The sequence below is a fragment of the Ascaphus truei genome, chromosome 4 (genome assembly GCF_040206685.1).
Source record: "Ascaphus truei isolate aAscTru1 chromosome 4, aAscTru1.hap1, whole genome shotgun sequence".
NCBI lineage: Eukaryota > Metazoa > Chordata > Amphibia > Anura > Ascaphidae > Ascaphus > Ascaphus truei.
In genome coordinates this window covers 246,507,057-246,532,067 of record NC_134486.1, presented here as the reverse complement: position 1 = coordinate 246,532,067, position 25,011 = coordinate 246,507,057, and the positions used below count along the sequence as shown (strand labels likewise).

Genomic DNA, 25,011 nt, shown 5'->3' with positions numbered 1-25,011 from the left:
ACGTCGTGGCTCACAGGACCAATGTTTCTTGCGCAGCCTGCGGAAACGCTACCAACCCCAGTTGACGATTTTGGACTCGTGGATCCCGAAAAGGATACGGAGATAAGGCCCCCACAAGTATCCGTGGTACTCACCAATGTATCGCACAAAAACGCATTCGGATCACATCGATTCCAACGCTTCTCAAGATGGACGGCCCTTCTGCGAACAGTAGCCCATCTCGGGCATATAGCCTCCTCCTTCCGCCAGACACCAGACGGTAAAACTACCGGTTGCCACGGCTGGCACATCTGCAAAGAGCTGCGCACCGTAGAGGAAATTACAAAGGCTAAGGAAACTGTTCTCAGTCATGTTCAAAGGGAAACATATGCGGAAGAGATCAATTGCATTCGCGGAAAGAAGAGTGTTCACAAAAACAGTCCACTCTGGAAGTTGAATCCCTTCATCGACAACGACGGCCTCATGAGAGTAGGAGGCCGCCTCAATAAGTCCCAACTGAGCAGGGAGGAAAGCAACCCTCTCATCATCCCTGGCCGGCATCACATCGCCACTTTGTTGGTGCGCCACTACCACGAACAAGTCATGCATCAGGGACGACACTTCACCGAAGGCGCCATTAGGGCGGCGGGCATTTGGGTCGTTGGCATGAAAAGGTGCGTGGCCAGTAATCTCCACAAATGTGTTAGGTGCCGAATGCTGAGAGGCAAAAGCCAAGACCAAAGGATGGCGGATCTACCTGTCGACAGACTTAATACGGAACCCCCCTTTACCTATGTAGGACTTGATGTATTTGGGCCCTGGATGGTCATCTCGCGTAGAACTAGGGGCGGACTAGCAAACAGCAAACGATGGGCGGTACTCTTCACCTGCATGAGCACACGAGCTATACACATCGAGGTTATAGAATCTATGGATGCTTCAAGCTTCATAAATGCCCTCAGAAGGTTCTTTGCCGTCAGAGGACCAGTTAAACAAATACGCTCCGATTGTGGCACCAATTTCGTTGGAGCATGCAAGGAATTACAAATGGACACTAAAGACAATAGAAACAATAGTATCCAAAGATACCTGCGCGACCAAGAGTGCACGTGGACATTCAACCCCCCTCACTCCTCTCACATGGGCGGAGCATGGGAACGCATGATCGGAGTGGTTCGGCGTATCTTGGATTCTATAATGCTAAAAACCGATCTGACTCGACTCACTCACGAAGTGCTAACCACATTCATGGCCGAAATATCAGCAATAGTCAATGCTAGGCCCTTGATCCCAGTGTCAACAGATCCAGAATCGCCAAGTATTCTGACACCAGCAATGCTGTTAACCCAGAAAGTAGGGAACATCTCCACACCAGTCGAAAACTTCCATTCTAAGGATATGTACAAACGACAGTGGAGACAGGTGCAGTACTTGGCCAACACATTTTGGGACCGCTGGAGACGCGAGTATCTGGTGACACTTCAAGAACGCCACAAATGGCAAACAGTAAAACCAGATATCCAAGTGGGGGATGTGGTCTTGTTGAAAGATAAACAGGTGGCAAGAAATGAATGGCCCATGGGACTTATAATAAGAACTATCCCAAGCGAAGACGAAAGGGTTCGCAAAGTGGAAGTACGAGTGGCCCAGAATGGGATCGTTAAAACCTTCCTAAGACCCATTACAGAGACTATCCTTCTAATGCCCAAATCGGACTGTGATGGGGAAAAACTGGTTACCAGTGCCGTGGACTTTTAAGAGACATTGTGGTGCATCAAGCTAACCAAGAGCTACGCACCCACCTGGCTTCCCTTACTGGAAGGCCTGGCCAAAGGACTTTGATGCCAGTGGTACCAGCCGGTATCACATTGCTATGGAAATATGGAGCTTTGCAGTATATTGTTATGTTGTATGTATTGCACATATGTTCCACATAGCTTGCCATATAGTGGTATCTACAGATACCAGACGGGGAGTGTTATGGAACAAGAGCCACATTTCTGACTCACCCCCCTCTCTCCTTTGCAGTTTCTGCCTGTCAGATTTTATTCCCAGCTGCATGGAGTCTGCAGACACATACTGTGCCTGCGTGGCTTGCAACAATGTTGCACTCCTTGCCTGCGAGCATGACATCAGTGAGCTGCTACAGCAGTCTCTGAGATCCTCACCAGAATGGACTAGTCTGCCCCCCCTCCTGTTTGTTCAGACATGGTCTGTCCCTAGACTTGTCCTTTGCCCACACCGCACCTCACTTCCTCTTTTCAACCCTGGAGACAGTGAGTAAAGAACCTTTCTCTGTTTATAACCCTTGGTGAGGCCATCTCTTTTTACCGGTTCCTAACTAATAATCACCACTACACACCATCCACAAGTATCTGTACCCTGCTACCTTTTCCCAATAAAGTGGAGGAAATATTACAGGACTTGGAGTGATTTAAAAGGGAACTGTGTTAATGCTATCGGGAGCCATTCATACCAACGTGCCCTGGCTTCAGAATAAAAGGTGAGACTGAAAATTACCGAACTCAGGCAGAAAACCAAATTCTGTTGCTGAAGCGGAGGGATTGCACCTAGAAAATAAATGGTGTACAGCAAATAGACTTTTTTTTAACCTAGCAACTGCACATTTTGTATACCTGATAAAAGAAAATGCATGCACAGCACTGCTGATATTGAAAAAAAAAAAAAAAATTACCCAAGAAAGAAAAGTCTACGGAGATGCCTGTGAGAGCTGTGACCTCTACACGCAGGATATGCCCACCTGTAGAACTACCACAATTGGGGGTTCTAGCAAATACAGTGGCAACAGCTGCAATAGCGCCTCCTGAGGTCAGGAAGAAAATGACACCTGATAGCCTAAAAATGGAGGACAAGATGCGGCGTTCCTGTAATGAACCCTACCCCACTGAAGAGTGGCCCTTCCAGTCCAATAAAGAGGAAGACATCTCTTACGGGGAACCCAAACCGAGTCACACCCACAAAACACCCCAAGAATGGTGGGGGTGCCTGAACTCGGCACAAACAGAAAAGACCGCTCCCTTTGATGACGAATATGATCAGCAGGAGACAGAGCGGGAGCAGTGGATCACCGAATATTTCTGTCAGCTAAAGCAGCTGCAAGAAAAGCCTGGCGTATATAATGAAACTGCTAAAACTTCATATGAAGATGAAGACCCCAGTATCCCTGAAGGGACGGTGTCATCCAAATCAAAAAGGAAGAAAAAGAAAAGCGGTTCTTCACTTACCGTGGAAGTAACAGACACGTCCGCAGATCCTGTGGAGAAAAAGGGGGACGAGTTGCCCTGCAGCCTAGAGAAAATGGAGAATTCGTCCCCCGGTTAACCGAATATCCAGAGGGCCCAAGGCAGAAGTCGTGTACCCCAAAGGAGTGTCTGTCCGGTGCCAACAGTGAGGAACCCTCAACCAACCATCCCAGGGAAGTGGAGCCGGAACCAGTGAGTGACGATCCCTTGACCAGCCCTGAAGACGCCCTGAAAATTGCCAGGCATGACTGTGATCTGCTCTGTGAAGAATTGGAAAGGGAAAAAAATAATAATGCTGAGCTACAGAAGACTGTGCTCGCAATTTACTCTGCGGCCAAGACTAAATTGGAGGATCTCAAGACTGAGCTAGATACTGCAAAGGCTACTATTTCCGCCCTGGATGTAAAGCAGAGCCAGTCTGACAAAATGGTGGCTACGCTAAAGCGGAAGTATGAGGAGGCACTAAAGCAGATGACAGTCTTCCAGCAAGAGGTTCACACTCTGCGCATAGAGTTGAATGCTTCACGACAGGAGGTCAACAGTGGCCGGATAGAAGTGGATGTTGCTCAGAAAGAGGTTCAGACACTCCACAGAGCACTGAATGCCTCACATCATGAGACCAACAGCTGCCGCACAGACCTGGAAGTTTCCAGAAAAGAACTACACAGTCTCACTGAGGAGCTGGACATTTCAAGGAAAACTATCCTACATCTTAACTTAGATCTCAAAGTCTCTCAGGAGGAGTTTCAGAACTTAAACCTGGAGATAGAAGTCTCACGCCAGGAGACAGCCCGCCTCCAAGCAGATGTGCAAAAATGGAAGGTGGACTGCAAGGAAGCCCTGAATAGTACAGAGACTGAAAAAAGAGAAAATTTAAGATTAAAAAAAGAAAATTCTGAGTTGACAGAATACGTCAAGGGAAAGAATGAAGAGCTGCAGGCTCTTAAAGAAACAAACTTTTGAAAGAGGAAATGTTTGAAGCAGAGCACCAACTGCAGAACCAACTGCAAAGTCTGCATACACACCTCCAGTATGCTGAGGAGAAGCAGCAAACGCTGCAGGAAGAAAAGCTGCAGGCTGCTAAAGAGGTACAAGCGCTGCAGGAACGTCTGAATACCCAGTACGTCCCCACTGAGCAGTATGAGGAGCTAAAGGCCACGCTGCATGTCTTCAGAGCATTATTGGAGGCGGAGCTTCGATACCAGGTGACTCTGTATGAGATGGAGTGTGAGAAGGCTCAGAAACTGAAGGCTACCCTGAGCATCACCAAAGCAACGCTAAAAGCCAAGCTTAAAACCCAGGTGACGCGGCACAAAAGGGAGCACAAGAAGGTCCAGAAACTGAAACAAGTAACTGTGGCCCAAGCAAAGAAGTTCATAGTGCTTCACACTGCCCTTACAATCTTTGGTGATGTTAACTCCCAGATATTTAATATGTTTTGGCTGCCAATTAAAATTGAAGACACACTCAAAAAACAGGGATCTCTTGTGGATGAGATTACAGTCCTACAAGGACAAGTATTGACCCTGACTAAGCGTCAGTATCCCACAGCCTCAAAAACCCATGGAGCCAAGGGTACAGTGAGAGCTGGGAACACCGCTCATCTGAAAAACAAGGTTGCAAAGTCTAAACCACCTAAGCAAGCACTAGCAAAACCTTCAGCTGGCCAACAGGCAAAACAGAAAGGTATACGTGCAGAATAAAAATCAGAAGAATCCTTAGTGGATGAAGCTGAAAAGATGGGACATTCTCTGGAGGTGGAATTGCAACTCAATCCCAAAGAATCTGAACTGGCAACACCATGGAGTGGAAAGAGTGCAGAAGGACAGCTTCAAGAGCGGATAACTCAAAGGGTTACTCTCAAACGCTCTGCAACTGTCGCCATACAATCTGCCTACAAAAAGAGGAGCGCCCAACGCAAGGGAAATCTCATGCCCGTGCACTCGGTAAAAAGACGGTACTTGGAAAAAGTTCTCCTCGAGCGACTGAGGAGTGCTGATCTCAAACACCTTCGGGAGGAGACCAAAATAAACTGGAGAAAGGGCTCCAATCCCAGTGGGACAGAGGGTTCTCTTCCTCCATCCACTCTCATTCAAGTCACAGAAAGATCTCGAATGACAGTGGAAGGATGGGCTTTGGCCGTGGTAAGCCCGAGCTTCCCACAAACAGGAGAGGTATGTAACAGGGGACTTATCCCTGTTCACAAAGATGCCTCTAATCCAGCAGTGTGGTGGTTAACTGCTGGTAGCAAATTAACTAGCACCACCTGACTGAGTACAGGTAGCAGAAAAAGCCTGCCTTTGAGACAGGAAGTCTCTCCTCCTTTGCTCACGTGTGAGTTGACCTGTGGAGACTTTTAAAGCTTTACACTCTTCTGCCCCTCCTTACATCTCAGCCCTAATTTCTCGTTATGCACCATCCAGACTCATGCGTTCTTCTCAAGTATGTCTTCTCTCTACCCCCTTTGTATCTAATGCCCTCTCCCGCCTTAAACCTTTTTCACTGGCTGCCCCACACCTCTGGAATGCCCTTCCCCTCCGTACCCGACTAGCACCCTCTCTATCCACCTTTAAGACCCACCTTAAGACACACTTGCTTAAAAAAGCATATGAATAGCACTGTGGATATTCTGAACACATGATACATAAAGCTTGGCCCCATGCAGACGCACTTACCAGAACTCCCTCCTACTGTGTCTGTACGTTCTCCCTACCTGCCAATTAGACTGTAAGCTCCACGGGGCAGGGACTCCTCTTCCTTAATGTTACTTTTATGTCTAAAGCACTTATTCCCATGATCTGTTATTTATATTATCTGTTATTTATTTGATTACCACATGTATTACTACTGTGAAGAGCTATGTACAGTAATGGTGCTATATTAAAAAGACATACAATACAATTTGACAATGTCTCTGATTCTGTTACATTCTTTCCACTATATTGAAACTTATATTGCGTATTTTGCAATAAGGTTTTTTTATCAAAGTGTATCTATCACTTTTGTAGTTCTTGCAGTCCATGTTCGTATTTGTGTATATACTGTATGGTAATATTCACTATGTTCACACGGTGGCTATAGCATTGCATTTTAGAGGATCCGGTTACTACACGATGAACTTAATGATCGCTTCACCTATTATATTTCTTTCCTCGCTGGTTTTTTGTTGGCCAGTTAGGAATTAAGTGCAGTCGCTAGGTTACTATTTGTTTGCATAGAAAACGTAATGACGTCGGCATGAGTAATTACGTGATGACTATTATTGCAGAAGGTTAAAAAATAATTTAAAAATATTAAATGTTCCCAGCACACAAAAGAAGGAAAATGGGGGAATGGTGAACCAAAAAGTTTAATGAGCAAAACACAAAGTGAGTGAAAAAACCACAATACAAAAAGGGGGGAGGGAGGGAAGGGGAAAGGGTGAGGTAGCAAACGTAAAAGTATAGGGGAAAAGGGGGGCGGCAACGTTTCGGTGTATGAACCCCTTCTTCAGGCCCGTTCCCAAAAGACACAGGGTATCTAATGGTGCTTCCCTAGTCCCTATACACGTCTCCCAAAGAAAGCACCAAAAACAAATGGACAATGAAACATGGATGTATCCTAGTAGGGAATAATGTAACCAGGTAGTATCCTAACAAGGGTTAATAAGGCATGAATGTATCCAAATAGGGGTTAATGGGACATGAATGCCTCCTAGCAGGGGTTAACAAAAGGGAACCACATTAATAGAGGTAATGTCCAAAGTACTCAAGCAAACACAGTCCAGCAAGATACGCTTAGGAAAAAATGCTATAGTTGTATGGCTGTACAGACCAACATAGAGATCCTGACCACAGTCCAGCAAAGTCTACAAAAGACAAAATGATATGCTGAGAGTAATGTGGCTATACAGACCAAACGTGGAGTAGCATGTGTGCTAGAGAGATCACATGCTGCCAGCACCTTGGGAACAGGAGGACGTGATTTCCATGTGATCTCTCTAGCACACATGCTACTCCACATTTGGTCTGTATAGCCACCGTGTGGCGTCTCTTCACTGGTGCTACACCTGACACTATAAGGCTAAAGGATAGCGTCCATGTCTGGGGTCCTCCCTATAGCAGTCACAATCTAAAAGGGGATTTAGGACCTAGCTGGGACCTACGGGACAACCCTAGTCCTAGTCCAGTGGAGCACTGCTCCCTGGACACTACCTCAACCGTTCTCCCCTTCTTCCAACTGCCAGTAACTTCCAGCAACTGTCAGCAATTCCAGTAACTGCCTGTGTCAACATTCTAACTGCATGTCCCTCACGCTCCTGGGACTTGTAGTCCCTTGCGGAGCCTCTCCTAAAATGGCTGCCGCAACTCTGGGGACTGTGCATGTGCAAAGACTCGACTGCGCATGCGCAAACCTAAAATGGCAGCCGCAACTTCAGCTTCAATGCGCATATCTCATCATGCACATGCGTGAACACTAAAGATGGTGGCCCCTGCTTGCAGGGTACGCCGTCAAGCTCCGGAGCTCCCACTGACTGCAGCCATCCCTCTCCCCGGCACCGGAGGTAAAAGGGGACATAGCTACACTTAGACAAATCAAGGGATTGATTATGCTGTTTTCTCCATAGTTAATGTTGTGATTTATTCTTCTTCATAGCTGATGGTAATGTAGTTACTGTATTTTAGAAATGTTTAGAATGATAACTGTTTACTTAATGGTTTGCTTATGCTGTTTTTTTGTCGGATGCATGTCATTTAACAGATATTGCTTAATGCATAACGGCATGTAGCCTATGCATCAGGGTAAGGAAAAGTGTGTTTGTCATAAAATTATTTTTATTTTCTGCCTGTGGCTGCTTTAGCTGTAAAACGTTTGTTGAGCGTGTCTTTAATGTTTGACACACTTAGCGAGCCAGGAAATAGTAATTAAAATGTGATGGTAAGAAATTTTAACGGAATAAAATACAGTGCGCCTTCTTTGATGACAAAGTTTCCTGAATACATGAAATGTGACAGAGTGCTCATTTGCATGTGATTTCCCAGAATCCCTGGCTGCAGTGGAAGCACTGTCTGCTAAAAGATAATGGGGAAAAGCAGTGTTGCAGACCTGTCCGAGACATGTGAATGTGCTCACAAGTGATATTTTTATTTACTGAATATGTACAGTAGGAACTATCTATTTGCGGCATAGCCCCTTGTTACTCAATCTTTTGTAAATTGTAATTAAATGTATCTAATGTAAAATTAGCTAAGCATATGGGAGTTTTTAATTTTGGCCATAACTGAGAACATTTTGTTATAAACAACTTTAAAACATCATTTTAGTTGCCGTTTTGTTTAAAGGTGTAATATCTCTGTTAAAAAAAAAACATTTTGCAAATAACTTACGGTATTGCTGTAATCCACTTCTTTAAGCAAATATAATGATGCTCAAAGCAAACATTTGACCGTTTGATTTCTTTAGAAGTCAAGAGGTTTTTTTCCCCCCAGTGATATCAGGAGAAGAAATTGAGGGGGTTTCCCTGTGCAAAGTCCTGCCCACGTCACAGAACAGGGAGGAAATGAAATCCCTCCTGTGTCTCCGCTCACCGTGTTTACTTGTAATGTTTTACAAATACTTGTAGGATAATTTGCTTCATTTTTGTGCAACGCGGGACTGCACTTTTAATCAAGTTTTTTGTAACATGATCTATTGATTGCATGTATTACATTTCTGTAGTGCGTGCAATTAACCTAACCATCTAGTGTCATAACCAAGTGATTCTTTATCTGATTTTGTACTAGTTGTGTTAACGGGTTATATATCATTAAGAACTGTTGTTTCAGAAGTTAGCGCTTATTATAATCAGTTGATTGTTTTAGATATATTAAGCACTCTGAACATGCTTGAGCTATTAAATAGGAGAATGCTGCTATATGTTGCTGTACAGTATAACGGACTTGTATATTTGTTTTGCATTGGCAATGTGTATCATATTATTGAAAACAAACTGAGACTAAAAAAAATATTAATATTGCAAATAAAATTGTGTAAGATTCAACACATTATATCCACTCACTGACATTAAATTCCTTAGTTTGAAAATATCAGTATGTCTGCACTTTTTATAGCAGTGTGTAAAAATGGGGATAGGTACAAAATAAATAAAAAATAAATAAAATGGGAGCTGCTGCTTTAAAGAGGTAATTTCATGTATTGTACTAACATATACTGGAGTTGTAATTAATAATAATAGCATGTTTTTGTATAGCGCTGTTAATTGTACGCAACGTTTTACATAGACATTTTGCAGGCACAGGTCCCTGCCCCGTAGAGCTTACAATCTATGTTTTTGGTGCCTGAGGCACAGGGAGATAAAGTGACTTGCCCAAGTTCACAAGGAGCCGACACCGGGAATTGAACCAGGCTCCCCTGCAGCAATCTCAGTGTCAGTCAGTGTCTTTACTCACTGAGCCACTCCTTCTCCCTTTCAAATAAAACCTTTGCCATGCAAGCCTTTCTCTAGCATTACTCATGTGCATACCTTGCAACTCTACCTAGTGTATTCAACAGGTACTATTACTTATTTCTCAGGTCATGTACCTAATGAAAGCCAACTGCAACCAGAACATACTTGAAAATGAGAGGTAACTCTCAATGTATTACGTCCTGGTAAAACATTGTATAAATATAAATAAATAAACTTATGTCTGCCAGTGTCTTAGCACATTAGAGAGCTCCACTTTCTCCTGTACCCTCTGAATGAAGCTCAGTACCATAAGTTGCAAAGCTGTATATTTTTCCTCATTTGTAAACAAACAGAACTTCCAACACTTGACATCAATATATGGAGATGTTACCAAATAGTCATTGACTGGAAGCCCACCTAACATCTATACATTGTTTATAATTACTGTAGCATGTTATAAATTCCTAGATGATCAGATTAGTTTTAAGGCCAGAAAAAACAATTGAACATATAAAATGCAGTGTTTTTGTAGGAGTCAGTCTGGGCCTTTTTATTTTTTTTTGCAAAATCATAACCGGACGATTTCTTGTTGCTCAGCTGCATCTATTTATTTTTAAGTGAAACTTCTTTGCTGGCACTACAACATTCAAAAATCTGATAGGGAAAAATACTCCAAATCTGAACGGAAGTAGTAGTTTGTTAGCTGCCTGCTGGGAGTTGTAGTTCAGGTGTGGATGTCAGAAGGGAAGGGAAGGCCCCAGTGGGTACAAGTTCCAGCAAACCCTGATATAGCTAACAGGCACTGTACACGCACATATATATATACCGTATTTCCTCGATTGTAAGACGCCTTCGATTGTAAGACGCACCATCGATTTGGCCTTTACAATCGAGAAAAATTACTTTTTCACTTACCATGTTTCAGGAGAGGTCCCATGTCAGCGGAGGATGAAGCGGGCGGTGGTGGCAGGAGAGGTCCCACGTCTGCAGATGGTGGAAGATGGACAGCAGGTGGGTGTGCGTTGGGTATGTGGCGGCAGAACAGGTCCAAAGTCTGCAGGTGAATGAAGATAAGAAGACAGCAGGCATGCGGCGGCAGGAGATCATAATAGCAGGAGAGCTGAGCAGGAGCAGAGCGGCATAGGGGAATGGCTTGGGAGGTGCAAACTGTAACCGGAAGTCAGACACGGTCAACTTCCGGTGTTACAGTGTGCACCTCCCAAGCCGTTCCCCTACGCCGCTCTGCTCCTGCTATTATGATCTATTAGCTGCCTGGACCTGTCCTGCCGCCGCCGCACACTTCGTCCTCCGCTGACATGGGACCTCTCCTGAAACATGGTAAGTGAAAAGAGGGGGTTAGTACTGTTAATACATCGATTAATACATCGATTCTAAGACGCACCCCGATTTCAGACATGTGAAAATTGAAAAAAAGGTGCGTCTTAGAATTCAGGAAATAGGGTATATATATATATATAATTTTTTTTTATATATATATATTATATGTGTATGTATGTACAGTATATATTTTACCCACCATAACTTAACTAAGTGTGGTGAAACCTATCCAAAGCTTCATTTTGCAAAGCCAGTATAACCAACCCCACACTGAGGAGACCCATTAAGGTCGAAACAGCTGTCTGTGGGTGGGTTTACCGGCTATGCATCTTAACCCAGGCTGTGCTCAAGAGCTGTGAAATGCAGCAAGCATAAGCTTTAGGGGACCATGTTATATGGTTTTGAAGCAAAAGGTGACACTGTTTGCTCATTTGAATGACACCTCTCAGAATCCCTTACTGCAGTGGAAGTACTGTATGCTGGGTGATAATGATGAAAGGCAGGGCTGCAAACCTGTCTAAGACATGCCAATGAGCCCTCTTTCCCCCACCTTATGGGAGTTGGTGTCGCTACTGGTGTATTCTGTAGCTGGTGTTCATACCTGAGTGGTAAACAGGAGGCAGGAGATCTCTGCCTAGTTGTGGGGAGGACATCAGGACAGGATCACGGTAGTTCTTTAGGTGACAGCGCCTCCAGTCCAAGAGGATCCTGAGGCTTCAGGATGAACCTCAGGGACACTTCTTCTTTGATCAATAGCCCTGCTTCATATACTACGCCAGGTGTTGGTTTAACTGAGGTTTATTGAACACAGCACATATACACTGGAACACAGGATTGGCATAGTAAACATACTGGCGGCCTCAGCCATTATCTTCTTAGTACCACACCCCCTAGTGGGCTAGGCCTCAGCACACTCCTCTAGCAGGAGAAACTCTCTTCTGTGTCTGGTCACTCTGAAGTCTATCCCAGAAGAACTACTGCCACTAACCCTACTCTACACTATAGAGGAAACAACCCCCTTCCTTCCCTGGGGTGGCTGGAAAGCCGGCCTACACAATATCATAGACCCCCCTTACAATAGCAGGCTAACACTGAACTTGCACAATGAACAATATAACATACTCAGCAGAGTCTACTGCTAACACTGCCCACTTATTAAACGTGTTACAGTGTTATGAGGCCAGGAGATCAGTGGTCCCAGGACACTGGGCTACACTTATATATCACACACACACACCATAAAGAGTAATCAGGATTAGTCATGCCAGGCTGAACTATTAACCCATTGGCGACCCATCCAACAACCAAAAAAAAAAGGGTGGGTGCCGAGCACGTGCATACTAAGTGAAACTTCTTTGCATTTTGCCACTCTAAAAAGTCTTTCATTCACTCAAAATGATAAAAATCAAAATACAATTTCAGTGACAACACAAAGAAGTTTCACTTAGAACGTGCATACTCGGCGCACACCCCATTTTTTTTAAATTTCTAGGGACCCCCTGGTTGCTGAGATACCTCTCTTTTTGTGCGCTGGTGTTTCTTGTCCCTATGAGCAAAATCAAAATGGCTACCATCCAGGCCACACTCACACGGGCCAATATGTAGCCACAATGTCATCAGAATATGACATTGCAGCTTCCTACTGGACAACCTCGGCAGCTATTTAGATATTACTCTAATTGTACAGTTTTTTCACTTAAAAAGGTAAATATGTAGTGAACCATGGTCTAAAAATAGGACTGTTAATCTCCAGGTGGCCCACTCCCCTTCCAATTCTGCAAATGAAAAAATAGGGGGATTGCTGCCTTACATGATAGGAATAAAATGCTACAGCAGGACTGAATGATTGAGCAATATATAGACCTTTAAAAATGTTTCATTGCATCAATATTGTTCCAACATATCTACCGGGTAAATTGTATAGTTATTTATATCACGTAAAAAAAGTTAATTGGAGAGTAGTTAAAAACAAATGAAAATGGGCCCAAAAAATGGAAACAAGCTGTTAAAACACTAATTCACCTTGTTTCTATTTTGAATGGCAATTTTCATGGTGACTGTCCTTAACTAATGTATATCTTAACGTTAGAGTCACTGCTCAATCTAACCTTTGATTCCATGCAGAAGATATATCATATATCCATTTTCAAACTGTAAATAATATTTAAATAGTACAGATAGTGTTTAAGGGAGAGGGAGTGGCTCAGTGAGTAATGACACTGACTGGCACTGAGTTTGAAGCAGGCGAGCTTTTCCAATTCCCGGTGTCGGCTCCTTGTGAACTTGGGCAAGTCACTTTATCTCCCTGTGCCTCAGGCACCAAAACATAGATTGTAAGCTCCACGGGGCAGGGACCTGCGCCTGTCAAATGTCTCTGTAAAGTGCTGCGTACAACTAGCAGCGCTATACAAGAACATGCTATTAATATTAATTAATTTAAAGTTGTGCTCTTTTTACGTTGTTAATTTTGCGTACTTGCAACAAACAATTTTCACATTTCGGATCTTCACGAAAATAGTCTTAGGTGCAATATTTTCACCGGATTACTGCAAAATGTTGTAACATTTGACAGAATTTTGTGAAAACGGCAGTATATAATGCCAAATAATACACTTCTGTGTATGTACCCAATTTCTAATCTCTGCAAAAGGAGAAATTACAACAAAATTTAAGAGAATTTGGAGAAATTATCAGAATTTTTGGTGGATTTTCAATGCGCATTAACTTCTGCAAACTTTTTTTTACGCATTTCTACAGGGAACAAAACGATCTTTTCTACTAGTGGTACTAATTTTATTCCCCTTTACAAACCTGAATCAAGAATTTTCTACCAGATGCCTGATTGCTAAGCACATGTTCTACTAATGGCCTTGAAAACATGGTATTAGTTCAGCCTTGCACAAAGTGAATCTAAATGCCTAATGGCCTTGAAAATGCAACATTATTTAAGTAGTATTGCTTTGTTTGCTAGGCTATCAGCCAAGCATGTGCAGGACATTAGCACATCAATCAGCTCAGTGAACACTGTCCTAAGTTTACTTGAATAATGCTAAAAAATAAAAGACATGCCAAAACTGGAGTTTCTAAATGCCCTGGCCTGTACAACTATTAGTAGGCTCTAATGTACAATCAGAACACTTACACAGCAGTCTTACAAATGTAGCCCAATGTGTCTTCTGCAGAGCCTTCATAAAGGAATCTATTTGCCATAGCTCAGTGAATTTACTGCTGTACTGTAGCTTATACATTGTTTTTTTTTTTTGCTTTGCCTGAAGTTTGCCAGCGGCAGCAGGACTGTGATAACAATGAGTCCGGATACATTAGTATATTGAGGGTGACAAGTTCTTGAAAAGCCATACCCTCAGGTTTAAAAGTTAGGTTAATATTGGCTTTATTTGTATGCTTTATTTACAGATGTAACACATGGAGATCGTTCCACCAGATAACATAACATATTCCATTTTAGAGCAAAACAGTTTTCCATGGGATTCAGTAACAGCGTTGATACAGAATATAATAACTTATCCTACCAGAAACCACCAGAGTGGACAATGAAGCCTGCTACATTAGCACAAAGCCCCAACACATTCCACAGCAGAACAATAACAATAACACATATAAAAATATTATAATGGTAACAGTCTTCCATCCTTACTTCCAATCTATCTGTATTTTACATTGATTTAAAAAAAAGTCTAATTAAAAATATATTAATGTCACAAAATATTACAGTAGACAAATGTTTCTCTTCTGCAAGAATGTGAATTTGTCTGCCAGTTGCAATAGTTCAAATTTCATGGTGATATCTGCAAACGTTTCTCAAGTTTCTAATAGAGTTTTGCGAGGTAATGCAAATCTTCGGTGAAGACCTTTTTTTAATTTCTTACTATTACATGACTTTATTCATTTTATTTTCTAGCCGCATCAAAAATGGCTGAAAAGAAACATTTAAAAGAAGAAGAATCCAAAGGTAATATTAAAAAAAGAAAAAACTGTATTGTTTGGGGGAATAGTATTTTTCTTTCTATAATATCTGCTTATACGTGCACTAGAATATGTTCTTTATTGCATGTATTCTCATCGTACAGTATATTAACTTATCCAATTCCATGCAAAACATTGGTGCCTATTGCAGTGAGGGGTGAAAGTGCAAATATTGCAAAAACGGAAGAATGATGCTTGTTTGAATTCTGCCAACATTTGATTTCTGCTTAACATTTCTTTTAAATATTCAATATTTTAATGGACTTGTCAGAAACAGCGGGAGCGAAGGCGACAAGACCAGGTAACGGCAAAATCTTGTGGGTATATTCCCTATTGTCTTCAATAGGGAATAATGGATAAAAATGACCTGATTGGCCGGTTCGGCTGATGTGGAATAAGCCCCATATTGCCTTGTGAAATCGCCCATCTTGCAGCTACTAGAATTTGCCCCTTTGTGTCCCGAAACTACACTGTCTTCTGTTCATCAAATAATCAGCTGCTTGATACATACAGTAGCCCTTTAATATTGTTCGCTTCAGAAATGTACAGTAATAGCTTATTGCATGGCAAGCAAATCAATCTACAGATTTGAATGTTTCATGCCCAACACAAAAAGGGGCTGCATTCCTTGTTTGTGTCTTCCCCTCGGAAAACAACCGAGGCAAACAAACAATGTTTCAGAGACTACAAATCATGATGAGGTATTTTATTGCAGATTTTAAGTAAAACCACAACTTAAATGGAAATAATTTGAGCTATAATTCCAAACACATCATCATTTATAAACCTTTCTTGATATTATGATGCATGCAATTATTGTCAGTTCATATAGTTGTGTATATATGTACAGATGTACAGTAACCAACTTCAATGTTGTTTGGTTTATGTAGTTATTCGCATGACAAAGACATGCATTATATTATTCACATTAAAGAACCGAGAAGTTCCTCACCTTAACTTTTACAAACGTTAGAGTGTTGATCTCCGAATAATATATTCGGATTCGGTATTTTTGTGAATTTGTCTGCCAGTTGCAATTGTTCAAATTTCACAGTGATATCTGCAAACGTTTCTCACGTTTCTAATAGAGTTTTGCGAGGTAATACAAATCTTCGGTGAAGACCTCTTTTAAATTTCTTACTATTACATGACTTTATTCATTTTATTTTCTAGCCGCATCAAAAATGGCTGAGAAGAAACATTTAAAAGAAGAAGAATCCAAAGGTAACATTAAAAAATGAAAAAAACTGTATTGTTTGGGGGAACACAGGGTGCATCATTTCTGATCTAATGTGTTCTTGTTTATTCAGTATATTTCAACTATTGAATGTCTGCTCCAAGGCTGACAGGGTCTAGTATCTATCTCCATTACCAATGTCAGAGCTCGAATTTTCAATGTAATTCTACAATCAAGTGTAGGGATTTGCATAATGGAGCAGTGAAAGAACCACGTTGGTGAGAAAGATAAAGTCTGGCAGCAGCATTTTGGATGGACTGGAGTGGGGACCGTCAGATGAGGGGAGTGCAAACATAGAGGAGGTTGCAGTAGTTGAGGTGGGACATGATGAGTTAGTGAATGAAGGTTTTGGTTGCGTCTCACTGAAATGAGTGCATTCTGGCGATATTTTGTAGGTTGAGGCAGCAGGACTTAGTGAGGGATGGAGTGTGATGGCCGAAGGAAAGAGTGGAGTTAAAGATGACCCGTAAGCAGCCGGCTTGGTGTGTTATTAAGTTATTAAGAATGTGGTAAATGGTGTAGTTAAGTTATTAACAGTGAGTAACAGTTCAGATGTAGGGAAAAAAAGTGTAATGGGGAAAGATAAGGAGTTCTGTTTTAGACATTTAAAAGCTTGAGGTACATTGCGGTGGAACATCCAGGAAAGATAACAGAGAGATAATGGGTGACACGAGTCAGGAGAGAATGGGGGAAATCAGGAGAGGAGAGGTAAATATGAGTTACATACATGAGTATTGTGGTGCTACTGACAGCTACATTTGTGTATTCATTTGCCATTCGGTGTGATGAATGCTTGTTTAAAGAGTGGTGGTGAGAGAAAAGTTAAAATAATGAGTTAAGGTAAACTTAATGTGGCAGAGAGGGAGCAAATAAGATGTGAGGTTATAGGATCAAGTGTGCGGGTTGTAGGGTGAAAAGAATGAGTGTGGAGACATCCTCAGTCACAGGGGAAAATGAGCCGAGAGTAAATTTGGGTGTGCAGAGGGAGGCAGGTGTTGCATGTGGAGCCTAATAGGAAGAGATGTCATGTCTGTCAGTGTCTATTATATCTTTGAAGTAGGTTGGGCAGAGGGGTTTCTGGTGTAGTTGGGCAGAGAATGGAGTTAAAGTGGCAAATACATGTTGAGGGTTAGAGCAGGGGAGCGCAAACTTTTGCTCCTGCACCCCCCTGTCTTGCCTGCCACATTGCTCGCCCCCCCTCCCCTCACCCTACCTTGGAGCTGCGTCAAATGATGCTGCAGGGTCATATGATGTCGCATGACCCACAGCATCATTTGACACGTGTGACGTCATGTCACATGACCCCACAGTGTAATTTGACGAGCGTTGCCATTGCAACGCATCACACAGTCATCTGAATCACGGTAAGTTGAGAGTTGCAGAGGCCTCACGCGATCCCCTGGCATTTAATTAAAATGCTTTGGAGAAGAGCGCGGAGCCTCTTCAACTGCTGCGCCCCCCCCCCCCAAAAAATCTCCTGAACCCCCAGTTTGCGGACGCCTTGGTTAGAGGACAGTGAAGATAGAAGAGAAGTATGTTTGATTGGTAATGGAAAGGCTGTGTTGTAGATGCAAAGTATCTTTGTGGTGGAGGAAATATGTTTCAAATGTGATTACCTCCAGTGCGGGAGCACTTTTGGAGGTTGCAGGTTAAATCAGTGTGCCATGGTTGTGGCTTCAAGTGTCAGGGGTAGTGTGTGGGGGCAAGAGCTGCCGTGTCTAGGGCTGATGAAAGTGCACTAATGCATAGATAGGTTGCCAGGTGAGGAGATGGAAATGGGAGGGAGAGGAGAGATTCTAATAATGTGGCGAAGGTCTACTGTAGGCCATCTGTATGTGTGTATGGCGTTAGGTGTTGGAGTGCAGGGGTAGAATAAGGTTGAAGGTTAGGAGGTGGTTATCAGAGAGGGGAAAGGGAGAGTATTACAAAAATAGAGAGCATTGGGGTTGTTGATAGGAATGTTAACGTCTCCTATGACGAGTGTAGGAAGTGAAAAAGCGAGGCAGCAAAACTATCAAGAAATTGATACAGTAGGTTGGTACAGGATGACAGCAACACAGAGGGAGAGAGGAGAAACAATGTGGATTCTGTGAACTTCAAAGCATCAGACTTAGGGGAAGAAAAGGGGGGTACATGTATCATCATTGATGCATGGCTCCGTTTTGTGGAGCAGAGCTGTGGCACATGCATGGACATTTTCTTACAATTGATCGACATTTTTAGACTTACGCCACTTCATACAGTATATGAAGGATTTATGGGGGCAAACAAAAGGTGAAAAGAGTGTTGCAGATAGATGTGAATGTGATACTTCTCATTATAATCTGGGCACCATGTAACTCCTCCCCTACTGACAGTCCCCAAGTCACAAGCTAGGGCAGATGCGGCAAAATTGGAGCAAAATGCTTTGCTATAAGGGCAAGATAAAAATTCCCAGTTTTGTTACAAATTTGCCTTGAGTCGAAATATTTTTATATTGTCTCTTGTAAATGTATTGCTAATTAAGCTCCCTGTACCCATATCTATTTTGGATGTTTTGCTGCTCCAGCAACAATGAACAGTGTAACAAAAGCCACTCTAATTGGCTAGGTTGGATCAAAGGGGATACCTGGCAAACAGTCAACCTCATGCGGTTGTTTTAGTAGTAGGTTTCAGAAGTATTAAAGCTATTTTCTCAAAGGACACTATTATACCAATTTATTTCTTCTTACCTGCTATGATAGATGTTAGTGTATTGTAGGTGAAAAGTTATTTGCTTTTCTATAGAGGATTTGCAGTTGTAAAACGTTGCTCATTTTAGCCATTGATAAGGTCACCTACGCAAAGTCTACATTTGGTTCGATATTTGAGAAGAGCACACAATCAGGGAAATAGGGACAAACATTAAGTCGGTCTTAGTTCAGCTCATATATGCCTTGTTTCACTAAAAGTTGATAAGTAAATGAATAAGAAAGGCACCCTATTCACGCAAGGCGGTGAAACAGAGACAATGGGCTTTTTTATCTCAGTGATATCTCAGATGTGGCATATACAAATGAGTAATTAATGCCAAATTGCTTATTCACATGCTATTCCGTAGACGCCGGTACCATCATTTTCTGATTACTGCCAAAAAATATTGCCTATTTGTCACCTATCCTAGGCTCATGTTTGACCCACTATATTTTGCATATGTATATAAAGGCCTCTATATGCATGGGTAAGATAAGACTAGCCAATCTAGACAATGAATTACAAATACATAATATTAAGAATAAAGAACATATTCATATATATGCCGCCTGACGGTTTGTAGCACAAGTGGCGCCCTAGTCGTCGTGGTCAATCAGGAGTGATCACATGATCGCGGTGTCAGTTTATCCTTCTGAACACAATCTCAAAACAAGCAAACACAATATGACATACTGTAGTTACTATGTCGTGGGGGCCGCTGGGGTACCAATAGCTGTGTCAAACGGCATCAAAGGTTTAAATAAAACTGCACATACAGTAGAGGCAACTCTTATTCTAACAAAAACCAGTGGCAATTCCCCAAAAAACCCAGGAAACACCCAGGTACATTGTGAATACATGCCTTAAACTTTCCTTAAACTAGCCCCAGCATTTCTGCATTGATTAATGGCCTATCAGATTAACAGCGGGGGTCCCTGGCAGTCCCATTCAAACTGAATTGGACTGCCAGGGATCCCTGCTGTTTTAATCCTATGGGTCGTTAGTCAATGCAGAAATGCCTTAAACGTGCCTCAAACTAGCCCAGAACATACCCAGCACATACCCAGCACATACCCTGAATGTAACCCGGCTAGTTTACGGCAAATGTTAGAATAAACGTTGCCTCTACTGTACAGCTGAACCCCGTTATAATGCGGGCCTTGGGTGCCAAAGAATGAGACCGCGTTATAACTGGGATCGCGTTAAAATTTCGGCACCTGAGACTTTACCGCCATCTAGATCTCTAGATATAGCGGATCGTGTTATAACGGGGTTGAGCTATATTTAAATGTGCGCCCAACTTTCTAAACAGCTGATTTCACTGACTGCTCTTTTTTTCTCAGTTACAGTAGCTGTAGTTTCCTGAATAATATAAATACACTCTTAAAAAGCACACCCACTGCCAGTTTGTATTCCAGAGTTTGTATAACTGTCATTTTTTCTTTGAAGGTGGACAGATAAGGGCATTTTTCCAAAGGGTTTTTACATTCCGATTGCAGTGCTGCTGGTACCAGGTCGACAAAACAGTGGGCATTAGTTGTATTTGTTTTTGATACATGAAAAACAAACTCACCACTCTATGCTTTTAGCAGCTTTTTTACATTTGAAACAGTCTAATAGGATTCAGTAAGAAAAGCCTTTCTAGCGAACAAAAGGCTCTAGGGCCATTGCTGTAGAACACTGCTGTAGAACACGGCTGTAAGCTCGTCCAGCAGTGAAGCAACTAGTGAAAGACCTACCATTTGGTGCATTCACAGCAGAATATGTGTCCTGATATCTATCTCCTAGCTGATGTGATTTTTAGCAATGCATGATATAAAATTGTATGAATTGAGTTGGAATGCAATTCCCATAGGTCCAGGTATCAGAATCAAAATACCTGGGCAATAGTAATTGAAGAGACAAAAGGAAAATATAACTGAAAGGTGAGAATCACTATACAGAAGCTGCATCCATGTTATATTCATGAGAGATATTCGGAAGTCTAAGTTGTCACTTATCCTGCCACCCACTATATATTTGCTATTTATTCTTATCTTGACTGCTCCATACCTCCTCTTTTCATTTGACTAAATATTGAAATCCTTATTTTGTCATATGCTGAAAATTGAGTTTGCGCACGCAAATTATAAATGATTTCTGTGAAAGGTTGCGTCCCAGCCTTTGTTTAAAGAAACCGCAGCATCAGACCCTAGGAAGAATGGAAGAGGCTTTTGCTGTTCTCTGAACCTTCTTTTTACTAGGTATTCCACATTCAGGTGTACAACAACCAGTTCTCCCAGCGTGATGTCTCCATACAGAGAGTAGCCAGCAATATCTGCCTTAGAAAGTTTGCATCCTTTCACTGAAGTTCCACAGACATCCTCATATCACATAACAGCAACAAGGAGTGCAGAAAAAGAACAACCTCCTATCACATAGCAACAACAAGGAGTGCAGCAGCTCCCAGGGAAAGAAACCCCCTCCCTTTTATTACTGGTTAATTTGGACCAAACCAAATTAAGTATACCACACAGGGGAGTTGTCTCCCAAAACTTACACAATTAGCAAACATAATACACTTCACACAACATACAATTTTCTATAGCAAGCCCCAAAACAGTACCTTTTACAAACATCCCATGCATGTCTTTACTCTGCAAAATAAATGACATTCAGTATCACTTACTTTAATTACCCCCCCCCCCCCCCATACCATGGTATAATCTACCCTGGATGGTATGCAGGAAAGAAATGCCCTTTTCCTTTTTAACAGAGACTGTCCATGGCTGTGTAACATCAAACTGTGTTTAACATCAACCACACCTGCATTGTACTGACTGACCTCAGGACACCACATTAAAGGTTAGTAACATTTCAGATAAAGGAAACAAAAAAAAAAGATCGCTGGGCCCAGCAAAGAAAACAGAAAGAAAGAAAGATAGGTGGTGCACTTGATGCCAGAAAGCAAACATGCCTTTAACTTCCACAATAATGCAAGCAGCCCCGTCACAATTTCCCCCTAAACTGTTCAATTACGTCATGTGTTTGACAATGACATTTCAATCAGATGATTTCACTCCCCCAAATTAGAAAGGAAATGTCAATAAACAGTGAGACTGAAACAAGCAAATATCTCTGGGAGATAAAATAGCAACCCTACAGCTTCACTAATACTGTAGACCTCCAAAAAACTAAAATGGTATGTCAGTTGATTTAGAATTATTTTTTTTATTGTACTATATTATTTGTAATTATCTACAATTACATATAATGTATTTAAAGCAGAGTTGATTTGGGTCTTGATTCTATATTGTCTGGTAGAATTGTGATCAACAGAAAACTGTCATTGATTTGAATGGCAGTTTTGGTTGGTTGCAAAACGATCAGGCATTTCAGACAATATTAAATCAGGCCTTTGGAGCAGGATTGCATCTTTAGGGCTGCCCCAATTATGGCTTTCTAATTCCATTGTGATCTTTCCGCCTATACATATTCAGGTATTTGTGAGCCTGGTTGCTGACCTGGGCAGAAGTCACAGCCTATCCCTCTATCTTCTCCATATGGATAGTCCTATATGCAGCATATTTACTGTTTTCAATTGTGAGTTTTGGAAGAAAAATGTGCCCTAAAACGACTTGGTTTTCCAAATCCTGCTTCCTCCATCAAAGCCTATTTACAAGTGTGACATGCAACTAAAAACCCTTAATCCTTTCAGTGCTATGTTACATTTCATTGTGTTGCAACTTTAGCATGGAAGCAGTTAAACATAAATGCACTACAGTAACATTGATGGCATTTTATTGAGCAGTGCCATCAGTAAAGGAGGTCTGGTAGCACGGAAATGGGACAGCAGGTAATTCATGTTAATTCACAAACTTCATTATCTTTAAAATAATTAAAAAATAAACTATTTTTATAGGTTTTTATTGTTATATTTACTCTCAGGTTACAGAAAAAGATAAAGTGAAAACAGTTAAATTGTAATAGATAAGGAAACATCAGACTAGATAGGGGGAAGTTACTAAACAGCAGTAAAATGAATGTTAGCAGATGCAGTTCAAGCACAGTTACTAATCTAATTCCATGAAAAAGAAGTACAGAAGAATTGTCTGAAAACAGATTTAAATGTCAAATCTACTGTACAAGACAGCAACATGTCATATAGAGAGAGTATACAACTATAGATACGGTAATCATTGATGACAAAATTATTAGTCAATTTATTTTTCTCAGTTTAACAGGAAGTAAGCATGACCCACAACACACCTAAATATGACATATCATGTTTACATTATATTGGTTGCTTGATAAAAGTGAGATTTACATAATTATATTTTCCAAATACCCTTTTTGTCATGTAAAAATAAACAGATGTCCATGAGTAAACATTGCAGGACATCCTTATATTTTGCTGATAAGACAAAAGCACTCTTTTATAAAATTGTTACAAGTCCACACCGCCTAGTTAGATCTGGCAGTGTGTAGCAAATGGAATGTTTGAGGTGGTTTGCTTAACTCTGTTCAGGAAATATGTAATTTATGTAAGTTAAGGGATTCATTTCAGAAGTGCACAGTATTCTTTCTGTCAAGTAAACACTTACAATTGCAATAAAATCTCCTCAACATGCTGTAACTACACACTGACTCATTTCTATCCATTTGTATTTCTGCATAGAGAACTTCTCATATTGCACTTATGAGGCAGTTTTCCATTAACATAATTTAGTAACTTTCCCTGTATACTGTATGTCAATGTCATTATGGAAAAGTACAATCTTATTGATTTTGTACTTATATTTATTGGCCTTTTTATATTTATGCATGTAGTACTCTTGTGATGCAAGGTTCTCCCAGGTACTGGCAGCATCAAGTTGGTGATTTTTAATATGTATTTATGTATATATGTCTTTATTTATATACCGCTATAATAATACATTAAGTGCAACAATATCAGACAATATGAAAGGAAATCCCTGCCCTGAAGAGCTTACAATCTAAGAGGTATGATGGGAGACGTACAGAGACAGTAGGTGAGGGAGTAAGTGCTGTAGATAGCAGTGCTTGGTCATTTTGGGTGGTCAGAGTGACTATGGGTGTGGGACAATAGCCATGAGTGCAGGCTATTAAGATGCTTGGGATGCTTGATTTGTGGTTCCAGTTTTAAGGTTGGTCAGAATTAAATCAGAAAGTTAACACCATTTGCAAGGGAGGAGGTGGCAGGGAGGCATGGGTGAGAGCAGGTGTGTATGTCTGGGTTCAGGATTAGAAGAGATATCCCCAGCAGCAGGAAGGGGTAGAAAGAGGGTGTGAGTAGATTATTTGTGTGGGTGCTTTATATTGAGGGGTAAAGGAGTTGTTGGGAAAAAGGTGTATAAATAATGGTGCAGTGTATAGCACAGACATAAGTGAAGGGGAGGAGGAATGAAAAAATGTGGATAGGATTGGTGTGGGGAAATTGGAGAGAACAGAAATGTTTACAAAGGTGTGAGGAGACATTAAACAAAAAAGGCAATAGGGAGAGCATAGTGAGATGCAGGAGGAGAGACTAAACCAGGTATTTATTGGAGGATAGGAAGAGTACAAATTATCATAGCATTTAGAAAGTCAAGTTCTCACAGTTACAAGGTTGTAGTTGTTTTTGAAGTGCAGAGTCCAGATATTCTTGTAGTATTCAACTCCAATTCTAACTCCAGTATTAACTCCACAGACACTTTATGTGACACTTTAGGGTGACACAGCCAAGATAGACTCATTTAAATATCCTAACACATTTTCACTTGACTAACAATTAAGGGAGGGTTCTGCCTATTCAGCGCATACCAGTAGGTTGTTAAATAAAGATCAATAGCAGATTGGCTTCATTTGATAGAAGGGTCCCAATCAAACAAACATACCAGGAAGTTGTTAATACAGTACTGAATAAGTTGTTAAAGCATAGGAGCAGAACTTAGAGTAAAAATATTTAGATGCATGGTTTGAATCTCAATTCATGGGTGGAAATGGTGTGATAAAACATATTGAGTTACAGTAGTAATGGAACTTATTGGGAAGCTGTGATAGGTAATACTGTAGGTATAGGTATAAGAAGT

The 25,011-nt window shown here is 41.4% G+C and overlaps 1 protein-coding gene across 50 annotated transcripts in view; it reads left to right on the top strand.

The window, feature by feature from the left end:
* Nucleotides 1-25,011, top strand: part of TRDN (triadin) — a 798,289-nt gene that overhangs the window by 750,653 nt on the left and 22,625 nt on the right. For 49 of the 50 annotated variants that reach the window (XM_075597200.1, XM_075597198.1, XM_075597218.1 and 46 more), the window contains 3 exons: nucleotides 14,927-14,977; nucleotides 15,263-15,292; nucleotides 16,165-16,215. In XM_075597200.1, coding sequence (XP_075453315.1) covers nucleotides 14,927-14,977; nucleotides 15,263-15,292; nucleotides 16,165-16,215 — 132 coding nt within the window. The remainder of the gene's footprint in view (nucleotides 1-14,926; nucleotides 14,978-15,262; nucleotides 15,293-16,164; nucleotides 16,216-25,011) is intronic. The other variant, XM_075597196.1, reaches the window with a different exon arrangement.